At 57.7% G+C, this 12700-nt stretch overlaps 1 protein-coding gene across 1 annotated transcript in view; it reads right to left on the bottom strand.

The window, feature by feature from the left end:
• Positions 1–228: 228 nt before the first annotated feature.
• Positions 229–12700, bottom strand: part of SEMA4F (ssemaphorin 4F) — a 32240-nt gene continuing 19768 nt past the window's right edge. Inside the window, exons 3-14 of the mRNA XM_060247245.1 lie at positions 12308–12373; positions 11601–11693; positions 11182–11275; positions 5344–5463; positions 5090–5232; positions 4682–4857; positions 3475–3613; positions 3164–3386; positions 2932–3041; positions 2509–2666; positions 2264–2322; positions 229–1676 (exon numbers count right to left, since the gene is read on the bottom strand). Of these exons, the coding sequence (XP_060103228.1) occupies positions 1051–1676; positions 2264–2322; positions 2509–2666; positions 2932–3041; positions 3164–3386; positions 3475–3613; positions 4682–4857; positions 5090–5232; positions 5344–5463; positions 11182–11275; positions 11601–11693; positions 12308–12373 (2007 nt within the window). The 3' untranslated portion in view covers positions 229–1050. The remainder of the gene's footprint in view (positions 1677–2263; positions 2323–2508; positions 2667–2931; positions 3042–3163; positions 3387–3474; positions 3614–4681; positions 4858–5089; positions 5233–5343; positions 5464–11181; positions 11276–11600; positions 11694–12307; positions 12374–12700) is intronic.

Below are 12700 nucleotides of genomic sequence, written 5' to 3'. Positions count from 1 at the left end.
CAGCTTCCAATCTCCTTCCCTTCCTCTCCCCACAACAGATGTCCTGCGAGGTCGGTGGGGCTGAGAGATCTGCTGGAAGAGTGGAGTTACTGTGAATGGCCCAAGGTCACCCAGCTGGCTGCATGTGGAGGCGGAGGGGGGGGAATCATCCCAGTTCTCCAGGTCAGAGTTCACACACTTCACGGCTACACCAAACTAGCCGTCCCTGCAGTAACTGAAGCCAATCCAGCTCCTCAGCTTTATTTTTTTTTAATAAGTCGCAAAATGTAGTAGTACAACAACAAAAATTCCACACGAAGAGGACACAAGACCCGTTTCACAGAAAAGTCTCCCCCCCGCCCCAACCCTGCATCTCATTCTGGGGGCTGCCAGCACGAGGGGGGGAGGGGGGAACAGCCAGTGCACTAGAGGGCAGGCGGTGGGGGGGGGGCGGCAGACCGCAGACACGGCCTCTGTCCAAAGCAGGAGGTAACACTGGGGGGGGGGAGCTTTCCAAGAGATCTCCACCTGCTGGGGATGGGAGACTCCCATCTGCACACGCTCCTTCACATTTACAAGTCTTCTGAACAAGCCAGGCAAGAGGCAGCAGAATGGCCACGGGGAGGGGGCCGAGGTGGGTGGGCAGCTCTGTGGCTCCGGTGCCCTTAGCAGCCAAGTGGGGGTCCAGGGGCAGAGGGGTCTCATGGAGGTCTCAGCTGCCTGCTCTTTGGAAGGGCAGCACAACATGCCCAAAGAGTGCCATGAGGGGAGGGCGAGAGGCAGCCCAAACACACAACACGGTCCACTGTCACTCTCCCAGAGCGGCTCCGGCGCCTGCCCCAAAGCCCCTCGGTTCTCTGTGGAGCCCGGAAGCACCTAGCAGGGCCAGCGCTGGAAGTCCTCCCTCCGGCCCACTCCGCAAGGCCCGTCGTCATCATCTTTGGCTGGGGCTACCTACTGCCACTGGAGCCCCACAGCGCCCCCATGCTCCAGCCGAGGGCCTGGCAGCAGCAACAGCAGCCGCCTCCAGGGGCAGGCCCCGGCACTCGCACAAGCACAGGGCCTCCGCGGCTAGATGGAGGTCTCGTCACACTTGGCCAGGGGGACCCCAGTCAGGTAGATGCGGGCCTGATCCGTCTCCAGCTCGTTGATGTAGAGGTGGGGGTAGCCGTTGAGGCCGCCGTTCTTCTTGGCCGTGGCCAGCGGGTGGCGCTCGTCCTCCGGGGAGCTGGGAGTCTGGGGCTCGTGGCTGCAGCTGGTGGTGGTGGACTGCAGCAGGTCCAGCCCGTTGCGCTCCCGACAGAGCAGCTCTCGCTGCAGGTGCTCCCGCCTCCTCCGCTCGTGCAGGAGGAGGCAGCCGCTGCTGACGACGACGCCCAAGACGAAACAGAAAACCCCCACCAGGACACTGTAGCTGCGCTCAGCCGACCGGGAGGCGCTGGGGCCGCTCCGGGCCGCGTTCACCAGACTGTAGGAAGCCACCGTGCTGTTCACGCCGGCCTCTGCGCAGCGGCAGGTGTATTCGCCCAGCGTGGCCTCCGTCACGGTCACCTCCAGTCCATCGTCCCGCAGGACAAAGAGGGCGGCCTCCCGGAAGGGCCTCTGCCACTCACAGGTGGCCCATGCGGAGGGAGGGGGGCAGGGCAAGACCACGCGGGCAGCCATGGGGGCTGGCACTTCAACCATGGGGGGCGCCTCTGCCAGGGAGGAGAGAGAAAGGGTGGAATGGCCCAGGGGGTCGAGCCAAAGATGGAGCCCCTGCACAGCCCTTGGGACCCAGGCCCCGGCTCCACGGAAAGCCCCCAAGAAGCTGGGCCTCCTCCTCTCTAAAGGCACAGGACTCCTCCTCTTGGCCACTCTGCCTTCGGGGGGAGGGAGGCTGGAGGCTGAGCTGGAGCTGCTGCTCCTTCACCAGGGCCCCTCTGGCCCCCCAGCCTACAGCAACGGAGCAGGGGGCACTGAGCTTGGGGGGGGCCCTCCGAGCCCAACCATCTCTGCTCCCAGTCACTCAGTGGGCTGTGATGAGCCTGGCCTCAGCTGCCTGCTGCAGCATTATCCCACCCACCTGGTGGCTCTCCCCTTGTGCTCCACTTTGGAATGGCAGAAAGACGACATCAAATGCTTTGACAGATCCACCCCTCTCACACCTTCCCTTCCCGAAAGCTCCGTGCCAGCGCCACCTGTGGCTGAACAAGGAAGCCCCTCCCCGTCTCCCCCCACCCCCAGACAGGAGCGGAAGGGCTGAGGACTGCCCCCCCGAAGGGCTTCCTTCCGCGTCCCCTACCTTCCTTCTCCGGAGAGCAGAGGCGCAGCACCGTTGCTGCCTGGAGATCCTGGAGCAGCCTGGGAGCACAAAGACACACCTTGGAGGGGAGGGCGTCTGCAGCACAGTCTGCACCCTCCCTGCCCGCCCCCCAGCCCTGAGGCTGGCCGAGGGCTTCCTTGGGCCGCTTGTGTGTCCAGCAAGAACCAGAGCTGGGCAAGGCCAGGAGGGGGGAGCGGGCAGGGCTGCCCATGTGAGCCACTCACCCGGGGTGTCCCTGGTGGTTCCTGCAGGCCCCCAGCTCCTTGCTCCAGGCACAGGCCGGGTCTTGGGCCATGAGGCAGTCCGAGCAGGTCCCATACTTGGCACAGGCAGAGGTGCTGATCTGGGTCACTTCGCGGTCTGAAGCCACGTACAGCCAGTTCTGCCGGGGGGAGGGAGGGGCTGGCCTCAGTGAGCACCGCACCTGATGTCAGCATCCCCGCCCCCCCCCCAGTGGCCCAAGGGAGCCTCTGTCTCTCCAGCCTGGGGCGGGGGAGGCTCGTCTGCTCTAACTGCATGGGGGGGGCTCGCTTCAGCAAGGCCTGCTCTCATGAGGGGGGTGGGGTCTCACCCTCCCTCCCTCCTGGGGGCTCCACTCGGCAACTGAGTGGGAAAGGCCTGGCTGCGCCTCCCCCCGCAAGCCTCACCTGGTGGATGAGCAGGTTCCGGACTGGCTGGCGCTCTGGGAACAGTGTCAAGTCCTCCGTGAGGGCAGCAACAGGGCCCGTCTTCACAGCCTTGTGCACGTGGCCATCCTCTGTGCAGGGGGAGAGGAGAGAAAAGGCGCGGTCTGTGAGCAGCCCCCTCCAGCACCCCAGAATCCCTCCTGGGCCCCAAGCCCATCCAGCCCACAGCTCCTCCAGAGGAAGTCTCCCTCACCTGTCCCCAGGTACAGGACATCGTGCTCCTGCCCAGAGAGTGCTCGCACCCGGTGCACTGCCAGCCGGCGGTACTGCGCCCCTGCCTTCACGAGCACAGGCCTGTTCTCCAGCGGGGAGGCCGGCTGGTCCATGAGCGGGTGGTCACGGACGAACGTCAGAACTCGGTCTGGGAGGGCCAGCGAGGACCCAAAGCCGGCCTGCTTCAGGCTGTGGGTGATGCACTGCAAAGGAAGCGGCATCAGGAAGTGGAAGGGGGCCAGAGCCAGCAGACAGCAACCCCCCCCCCGCCCCCCGGCCCCAGTCACTTACTGCCCCCGGCCGTGGGTAAGGAACTTCCTCCTGACCCCTCTTGTCACAGTCCCTCTTCACCTCCTTGAAGTGGCCGTCCATGGCTCTCTGGACACCCTCCAGGCTATAGGCGCACACGGCAGAGCCCGCTCCCTCGTTCCTGGGGGGGGGGGGAGACAACCGCTGCTGCTGCTCTGGGCAGTTCCAAGGCCCCCTCCTGCCATTTGCGCCCACCGCGCCTCTCCCAGGCAGCCCAGCCCAGCCCCCACTGTCCCACCACCCGGCGGGAACCGCTTGTCTCAGGAACCCTGTGCTCCTCCTTGGCGTGTGAGGAAGGGGGCCAGGTGGGAGCTCCAAGGGCCCCCAGGAATGGTCCCCAGGCCCTTGCCCAGAGAGACCCAGGAGCTCCAGTAGGGCTGGAATCATGTCTCACGAGAGGGCAGCGGTGGGGCACTGCTTTCATTTTGCAGCAGGCCAGCTTTCACTGTCCCCATGCAGCAGGAAAAGTGGAAAATAAATAAATACTTTAAATCAGGGGTGGCCAAACTGCGGCTTGGGAGCCACATGCGGTTCTTGAAGACCCCCCCTGCCCCCAAGCGCTGCACCAACCCACAGCCACAAGCAGTAGCCCAGCATCAAGCTCCCACCCCCGCCCCCGCCAGGGGCTTCCGGGCTCTCCTTGCTGCCTTGAGAGAGGAGACGAGAGGGGCTGCAAGTGCTGAATACCAAATGCTCCCTCCCTCACCCCCATCAGGCGCACAGATGCTGAACTGGCCACATCCTGCCGGCAGCTCCAAGCAAGCTACACCTGCCCCACACACCACATCCGGGGGGGGGGGGAGTTAGAGAGGAAGCAGTGGCTCCCCCCCCCCATCTCACAAAAGCCCTTCCTGTTGTGTGGCCAGTGCATGAGGAGTCTCTCTCAGCAGCCCTCACACCAGCACACAGGGCAATACTTCAATTTCCATTTAAGGCAATACTCAGTTTGCAAATAGGGCGGGGGCAATTCAGGTCCCCTTAGAGCTCCCTGGGTGACACTGGGCCCGCCAGTCACACGCTCCACACAGCTGAGAGAAGGGCAGGCCGGGCCAGGGAGGAAAGGGGGGGTAACAACACACCTCATTCAAAGCACAAAATGGACACCCCCCCCCCCCACGGAGCCCTGGCGTGTACCCCAGCCTCCCCCCTCCCTTACACACAGAGCAGCCCTGTGGGTGGCCTGCCTCACCTTTGAGCGACAAAGACTCCATAGAAGATGGTGTCTGTCCAGTTGGCGGAGGGCAGAGTGACCACGTCTTTAAGGACGTTGAAGACTGTTCCGGTCTCTGGATCCGAGCAGACCAGCCGAGTCTTCAAGAAGGTGGTCCACCTCTTCTGCAGGGTCTTCTGGCCTCCCAAGTCCCCCTGGAGACGGAGCGGTCATCAAGTGGGTGGAGGAAGGCATCCCCTTCTTGGGGGGGGCGGGCACAAGGACACACAAAATGGACTGTGCCCGGGGCTGGGTGGGGAGCACATGGATGTTTCATGGATGCGAGTGGACAGCCAAAGCGCTGTGCACAAAAAGAGGGGGAAGTCCTTCTCCACGTGGAAGACAGACATCCAACAGCTCAGCACCAGAGCAGAATATGGCCCCTACCTTGCAGACTCTGGCAACGCGAGCCACCTTGACTTTCTCATAGAAGTCATACTCCCGAGCCGTCTCCGTGAAGAAGAAGTAGATCTTGTCGTCATCCCCAATCCTGCTCTCCCGGACGAAGGCCGAGGCCACGAATTCCGGATCTGGGAGGGAAGGAGGGAGGGAGAGAGAGAGAGCTGCTGTCTGCCCTGGGTCCCTTCCTCAAAGAGGCCTGGCTTGCCACCCCCACCCCACCCTGGCAGCTGCCAACGCACCATTCAGCCACGCCACCGAAGTGTCTGTCCGGATGAGCTCTGAGGGGCTTCCCGTGGCTCTGGAGATGATCGGGTCTGTCCCCAGGAAGTTGTTGACTGTGGCCGCATACAGGGCCCCATCTGGGTGCGGAAGAAGCACAAGACAGGAGGGGAAATGGGGGGGAAATGTGAGCTGACGGCTGAGTCCAAATCCCACCTCCACAGAAGTCCCAGGGATGTTGCTCAGGAGGAACCTGAAGGCAAGTGAGGCCCTCAAACTGCACCAGGGGGCGGGGGGCAGGGGGGGGGGCGGCCAGCTTAAGCTGACAAGCTAAGAGGGGTGGGCAAGACCAGCCAGAGCAGAGGGCAGGGAGCAAGAAACTCCCACAGGGAATGCTTCCGCGAGGGGCCTTTGGGGCCCCTGCCCAGGCCCCCCGTGCAGGGCGGCTGGTTCTGCCAAGAGAAAGGCTGAGGGGGGGCAGCCTCGAGGGGCACAGCTCACCGGGGGGGGGGGGACGTGTTACGGAGGAAATCAGATACACTAAACTACTTTTGAAGTTGAGGAATGCTGAAAGATGAGCACAGAAACACGTTATCTGATCCAGAGAAAATTAAAAGAAAAAAGTATAAAAGAAAAATAAAATAAAATGTATAAAAAGAACAGACTGAAAAGCCATCCAGAAAAGATGAAAAGGATGACAGGTTCCTCCCAAGCAGTATCTTTTGATGAAGAACCTGAAAGCTTAGAAACAAATTTATTATTAGTTAGTTGGCTCAATTTTATCCTGCCCTCCCTGCAAGCAGCGAGTTAAAGCAAAAGCCGCGCTCAAAGCAACGGACTGAAACCAATCACTGGAGCCATTTCAAACAACAAAAGCAGAGTCCATCAAGAATTTAGCAAGCACAGGCCAACAAATATGGAAAACAACACAACGGTCCACAGATCAGAAATACTGAATCTGCATTAAAATTCCAGGGGGGGGGGGGCGGACATCAGAGCCGGCAGCAATGCTTGAGCCGTGGCACTAATTTCCCTTGCAAGCAACAAAGGGGGCTGAGATTTTTACAGCAAAGATTCTCACCACAGAAAGAACAAGAATTGCCAGATGTTGGAGCTGGATTCAGAAAAGGAAGAGGAACTAGAGATCATACTGCAAACTGACAATGGTTAACAGAGCATGCCAAAGAAATTCAGAAGGAAATCAGCTTGTGTTTCACAGATTATAGCAAGCTTTCAATTGTGTGATCTGGAGTTGGGAGTAAGCGGTGAAGTGGCCAAGTTTGCAGATGACACTAAATTGTTCAGGGTGGTGAGAACCAGAGAGGATTGTGAGGCACTCCAAAGGGATCTGTTGAGGCTGGGTGAGTGGGCGTCAACGTGGCAGATGAGGTTCAGTGTGGCCAAGTGCAAAGTAATGCACACTAGGGCCAAGAATCCCAGCTACAAATACAAGTTGATGGGGTGTGAACTGGAAGAGACTGACCAAGAGAGAGATCTTGGGGTCATGGTAGATAACTTACTGAAAATGTCAAGGCAGTGTGCGATTGCAATAAAAAAGGCCAACACCATGCTGGGGATTATTAGGAAGGGAATTGAAAACAAATCAGCCAATATCATAATGCCCCTGTATAAATCGATGGTGCGGTCTCATTTGGAATACTGTGTACAATTCTGGTCACCGCACCTCAAAAAAGATATTATAGCATTGGAAAAAGTCCAGGAAAGGGCAACTAGAATGATTAAAGGTTTGGAACACTTTCCCTATGAAGAAAGGTTGAAACACTTGGGGCTCTTTAGCTTGGAAAAATGTCGACTGTGGGGTGACATGATAGAGGTTTACAAGATTATGCATGGGATGGAGAAAGCAGAAAAAGAAGTCCTTTTCTCCCAATACAAGAACTCGTGGGCATTCAATGAAATAGCTGAGAGTCAGGTTAAAATGGATAAAAGTCCTTCTTCACCCAAAGGGTGATTGACATGTGGAATTCACTGCCACAGGAGGTGGTGGCAGCTACAAGCATAGCCAGCTTCAAGAGGGGATTGGATAAAAATATGGAGCAGAGGTCCATCAGTGGCTATTAGCCTCTGTGTGTGTGTGTGTATTGGCCACTGTGTGACGCAGAATGTTGGACTAGATGGGCCATTGGCCTGATCCAACATGGCTTCTCTTATGTTTTTATGTGTGGCTCATGAAAAGCTACAGTTGGTTTAAAAGGAAACGGGTGTCCCACAACATCAGACTGTCTTGATCAGCAACCTGTACTCTGGACAAGAGGCTTCTACCTTTAGGACAGAATATGGAGAACTTGGCAAAGGTGTCAGACAGGAACGTATTTTATCTCCCTATCAGTTCAATCTATATACCAAACATACAGAAAGCTAGTCTAGATTTAGATAACAATGGAGTGAAATCAGTTGAAGGAACACTGAACATCTGAGATGTGCAAATGAAACCAAGACCGCCAGAAAATAGTAACGATTTGAAATGACTACAGATGGTTAAAGCAGAAAGTACCAAAGAAAGAGTAAAGTGGGATCTCAAGAAGAAAAAAGTAATTACTACAGAGGGATTAAACCAGGGATGTCACATATATGGCCCGTGGACCAGATCTGGTCCCTACAGGGCTCAGATCCGGCCCATGAACAACTTCCTTCTCCTCCTTCCTTTTCCAGGGCTGCTGCTGCAACTGCGCCAAAGCTTGCTTTTCCCCACCTCCCTCAGTGGCTCTTCGGTTTCTGCTTCCTGCCTCCCTGCCCCACATCTCTCTCTCTCATGCACACACCCACAGAGCTTCCTGTTTTGTGCAGGAGAGATACAAAGACAAGCCTCTCAAGCTCTCTCTCCCATGCGCACGCACACACAGCTTCTGCTTCCTTGTGCCTGCTTCCTTAATAATAATAAAATTTTATTTATATCCCGCCCTCCCCGCCGAGCCGGGCTCAGGGCGGCTAACAACATTCACATAGTTATACAAAGGTTTAAAATCACATTAATTTTTAAAAACATTCCATTTAACCAAATACAATACAAAATTTTTCAGGTGCTAAATTCTATTCGTAGGATCATGATCACTCAACATCAGCCTCTCAGCCGGCAAAGGCCATCCTGAAAAGGGTGGTCTTGCAGGCCCTGCGGAACTGGTCAAGGCTCCGCAGGGCTCACACTTCATCCGGGAGCTGGTTCCATAGGTGTGGAGCTGTGATGGAGAAGGCCTGTGCGCGAGTATTTTGTAGTTTGGCCTCCTTGTGCCTCCCTCTTTTGAGGAGGGAGAGGAAAGAGAGAGAGAAAGCAAAGTTGGAGCCCCATGGCAGCTTTAAGATCAACAATGTTTTATTCCAGGTTTAAGGTATTGTGTGCAAGCACTCTTCTAAAGAGGGTGGATGGATGGATTCTTCTGACAACTACAGTTTACAGTGAGGACATTTTTTTTTTGGCATATTCTTAAAAGGTTTTTTTAAAAAAACAAAAAAGCTGGATTTCACTGTTCCTATCTGGATTTTATTTTCTTTCAAAAAGACCCTGATTAGGAATTAGAACCCTTGACTGGTCCTATCGTGGAGAGTGGAGTGATTTCAGATGCCAAAAGATTTCAGATGCATATCACACCTAATCCAGTCAAGCATGCTATTGTCGTTCACTGGCTATTGCCATTCGGCATCTGAAATCACCTTTATAAAGTTTGTATCTCCATTATGTCGTGTAACATTTGATGGGACCCATGTTCCTGGCCCAACAAAGGGGCATTTATGTCAGATCCGGACCTCGCAAACAAATGAGTTCAGCGCCTCTGGATTAAACAGGTTGACAATGAAGCAATTGGAATTATTGAGGATTTCCTATTCCTTGGCTCCATCATGAACCCAAAGGGAGGCTGCAGCCAAGAAGCCAGGAGGACATGGATGCTGGGGGAGGGGGAGGGGGGCAGCCAGGAAGGAGCTGGAAAAGAGCCGTCACTGTCAGGCCAGACCAAGGCCAAGGCATTCCCCCTCAGGTAGATACATAAATTAGACAATGAAGAAAGCTGACAGGAAAATGTGGATTCCTTTGAAATGTGGTGCTGGAGAAGGGCTTCACAGATACAGCCTGGACTGGCAAAAAACCCTCAAATCCATGAGTTCTAGAGCAAATCAAGCCTGAGCTCTCCCTAGAAGCTAAAAAGCCTAAATGAGGCTCTGGTACTTTGGTGGCATTCTGAGAAGTCAGGACTCCCTGGAAAAGACAAAATGGAAGGTGGCAGGAAAAGAGGAGACCCACCAGGAGATGGATGGACTCCATCAAGGAAGCCGCAAGCCCCCCCCCCCCCCCATTTGCAAAACCTGAACAGGGTGTGAACAAGAGGAGGTTTTGGAGGTCACTCACACACAGGGCCAGCAAAAGGTGGAAGTGACTCAACAGCACTTCAGAGAGAGAGAGAGAGAGAGAACCGGCCTCACTCTTAAGGCAACCGGAGCGCCTAATTGTGGCCAATGGCCATTCCAGTCTCCTCTGGGCCAGTCTCAGCCCACGCACAACCAAGCAGGGCCTCTTCCTCCCTCCCTCGAGCCTCCGCTGTGCCCTCCCAGGCGATTGTCAGGGAGGCAGCTGCCACTGCCCAACTCCTGCCCACAGAGGCCCCTTCCGGCATCCCTGGCAGCAGCTGCAAAAACTTCTCTCATCGGGCCAGAAAACAGGGGCTGTGCAAACGTGGTGCATCTAAGCACCGCCCCCCCCACTCTGGCTGTGGGTGCAAATCCAGCTCACTGGGCTGGCTCGGAAAGAGATGTTCCACTGTCCTTGCCCAACGAAGCCGGAATCCAGGCAGTCCTTGTGCTGTGTCCTTCATGACTTTAGCGGGGGAGGCGGAGGGCTGGGATAGGGGGGAGACTGGGGCTTGAACTCCAACTCTGGCAGGCAGGTTGGGTGGGGAAGGTGAGGCCGCTACCTCCCTCGGCCCCTCTGAGCTTCACCTGCCCCACAGAGGAGGTGTGGTGAGCATAAAATGGGGAGGAGGCTGCACTGGGGAGAAAGAGAAGCCAGGCAGTCCGTGACGACCCTCCCAAGGGGACCATTTGTGGGCCAAGGATCTGGGGCTGAGCTCCAAGGCCGCCCTTCTGACTGGAGGCATGGCCAGCCACGGGGGGGGGCGGGGGGGGCGGGCAGGGGAGGGTCTGGCCCTCTGTGCCTGGCTGCTCATGGCGTGAGAAGACAAAAGGCCATCCTAGATGGACCACTGGCCTGATCCAGCACAGCTCCCATTTCTCCTCCCAACAACTGTGAGGAAGGCTCGGTGGCGGAAAAATGCCTGCTAAGGAAGGATCTCCCAAGCCCTCCTCCAGGACTCTAACCACTCCACCAGATGGCCCGCCTGCTCCTACAGTAGCGCTTCTGAATGTTCCGGACTGAAGCAAGAGTCTGCAGTCTGAACTCTCTGCTCACGACCTGAGTTCGATCCCAGTGGAAGCTGGGTTTTCAGGTAGCCGGCTTGAGGTTGACTCAGCCTTCCATCCTTCCGAGGTTAGTAAAAGGAATCCCCAGCTTGCTAGGGGGAAAGGGCAGATGACTGGGGAAGGCAATGGCAAACCACCGCGTAAAGTCTGCCGTGAAAACATGAAAGCAATGTCACCCCAGAGTTGGAGACGACTGGTGCTTGCACAGGGGACCTTTCCTTCCCCTCTCTCATGCCTCTGAACAGGGAAGTCCCCGCCCCCCCCCCCCCGCAGCCAGCCTCCTCCACCCCTGAGTTTGCACAGCAGCTTCGACCGCCTAGGAGAGGCGACAGGCAGCCTTCTGCAGCCCCAGAGGTTGGCCGGGAGGGAAGTGGCCACCCCTAGCCTGAGGCTGGCACTGCCCAGATGTGCCCCACCCCTGGAACACATACCTGCCATGACGGCTGCAGATGGCTGCAGAGGCTCAAAGGGGCATTTCCCTCGCCCGCTCTCCAGGCCCTCCACGCTGTGGAAATCGCTCACTTTCTGCAAGAGATCGCAGGTTCCCTCGGTCACCGGTGGGGTGGGCCCCCCAGTCCCCCCCAGCAGCACCCAGACCCTCTTGCTTGGCCCCCAGAGCTGCCATTAAAGAAGAGGTTGGGAACCCCCAGATTGGCTAGATGAGCCTGGTGCAAAGCAGTGAGCACCAACAAGAACTGGCCAAACTCTTGACTAGGCGGAGTTGATGCATGGTCAGTCTCTTCCGGGCCAAGGTCAGGGTTTGGCGGCTCACTTCACAGCCACGGGCAAGCGTGCCCCCCCCCCCCGTCAGCTCTGGCCAGCCCCTCCTAGCCCCACGGCCGCCACTCACAATGAAGCCACACTGCGGGTCGAAGGCAAAAGTCCCGCAGGCAAAGAGGTGGGTTCTGTTGGCAAACTCCAGGATCCGGACAAAGTTGTGGCACTCAGCCTGCGGAGAGACAATGCCATCAGCCCCCCAACTCAAGATGCTGGCAGGCGCCCCACCAAGGCCACGATTGTCACCCAGTCCCAAGCCCACCCCCCCAACCCTGACAGAGACCACGGTGCCAGCTGCCTGGGCCTCCTTGGGTGCGAGCAGTGGCCCCGGGGGGATGCCAGGCGTGCCCTGATCCCAGACACCTCCCCATCTTGGCTGGTGATGCTTGCAGCCCAACTCCTGCTGCTCTCCTCCCCCCTCTGAGGGCAGAGAAAGGCAGGAGCAAAACCCCTGCGGAGGCAGGAGTGGGGACAAGGGACGGGGGGGGGGGAGCCACAGGAAGCGGCTGACATCGTGGCTTGGAGGCCGAGCATGTTTGGCGCAGGAGGGAGGGAGGGAGCCGCATGAGAGGCCTGCATGCCCAGGGACCCACCAGACGAGCCCCGGACAGCTGTGGGGAAGGGAGGGATGGGCAGCAGGTGCAGGATGCCAACACGCATGGGCCTTCCACCCCACCCCATCCCAGGGTGCAGGAGCCTGACCCCCGACAGCAGAGGGTGGGCAGACACAGGACCCACCCCCACAGGAGGCAGGGAGCCCCCCCCCCCCCCGCAGCCCACACTTGCCTCCTTCTTGCCTTTCATCTTGCAGGAACTGCGAGAGCTCTGCAGAACATCCCAAGGGACCTGAAAGACAGACAAGGGCCCAAATGATCCCGCGGGTGAGCCTGTGGGTGCCCCTTGGAAAGGGCACAGACGCCTGTAAGTGGGGGGGGGACTTGCTTGAGAAGGGCAGCCTTGGGGTCCTGGGACCCCCCCCCCCAACCCCTACAGAAGACTCTCCTGGGGAGACCCAGAGGCCCAGCCCCAGGAGAGCACAGGCCACAGTGGGGGTGGGTGGGGTCTGGATTCACATGGGGAAACTGCAGACTAGGCGAGAGAGGAAGGAATTAGCTTCCCACTTCCCTTCTCCAGTTCCAGAGGAACTCTGAAAGCCACCTCCTGAATTCAACG

Source organism: Heteronotia binoei, chromosome 9 (assembly GCF_032191835.1).
Source record: "Heteronotia binoei isolate CCM8104 ecotype False Entrance Well chromosome 9, APGP_CSIRO_Hbin_v1, whole genome shotgun sequence".
In the NCBI taxonomy this organism is placed as follows: domain Eukaryota; kingdom Metazoa; phylum Chordata; class Lepidosauria; order Squamata; family Gekkonidae; genus Heteronotia; species Heteronotia binoei.
Note: the sequence above shows the minus strand (reverse complement) of the source record. Positions and strands in the feature narration are given on the sequence as shown.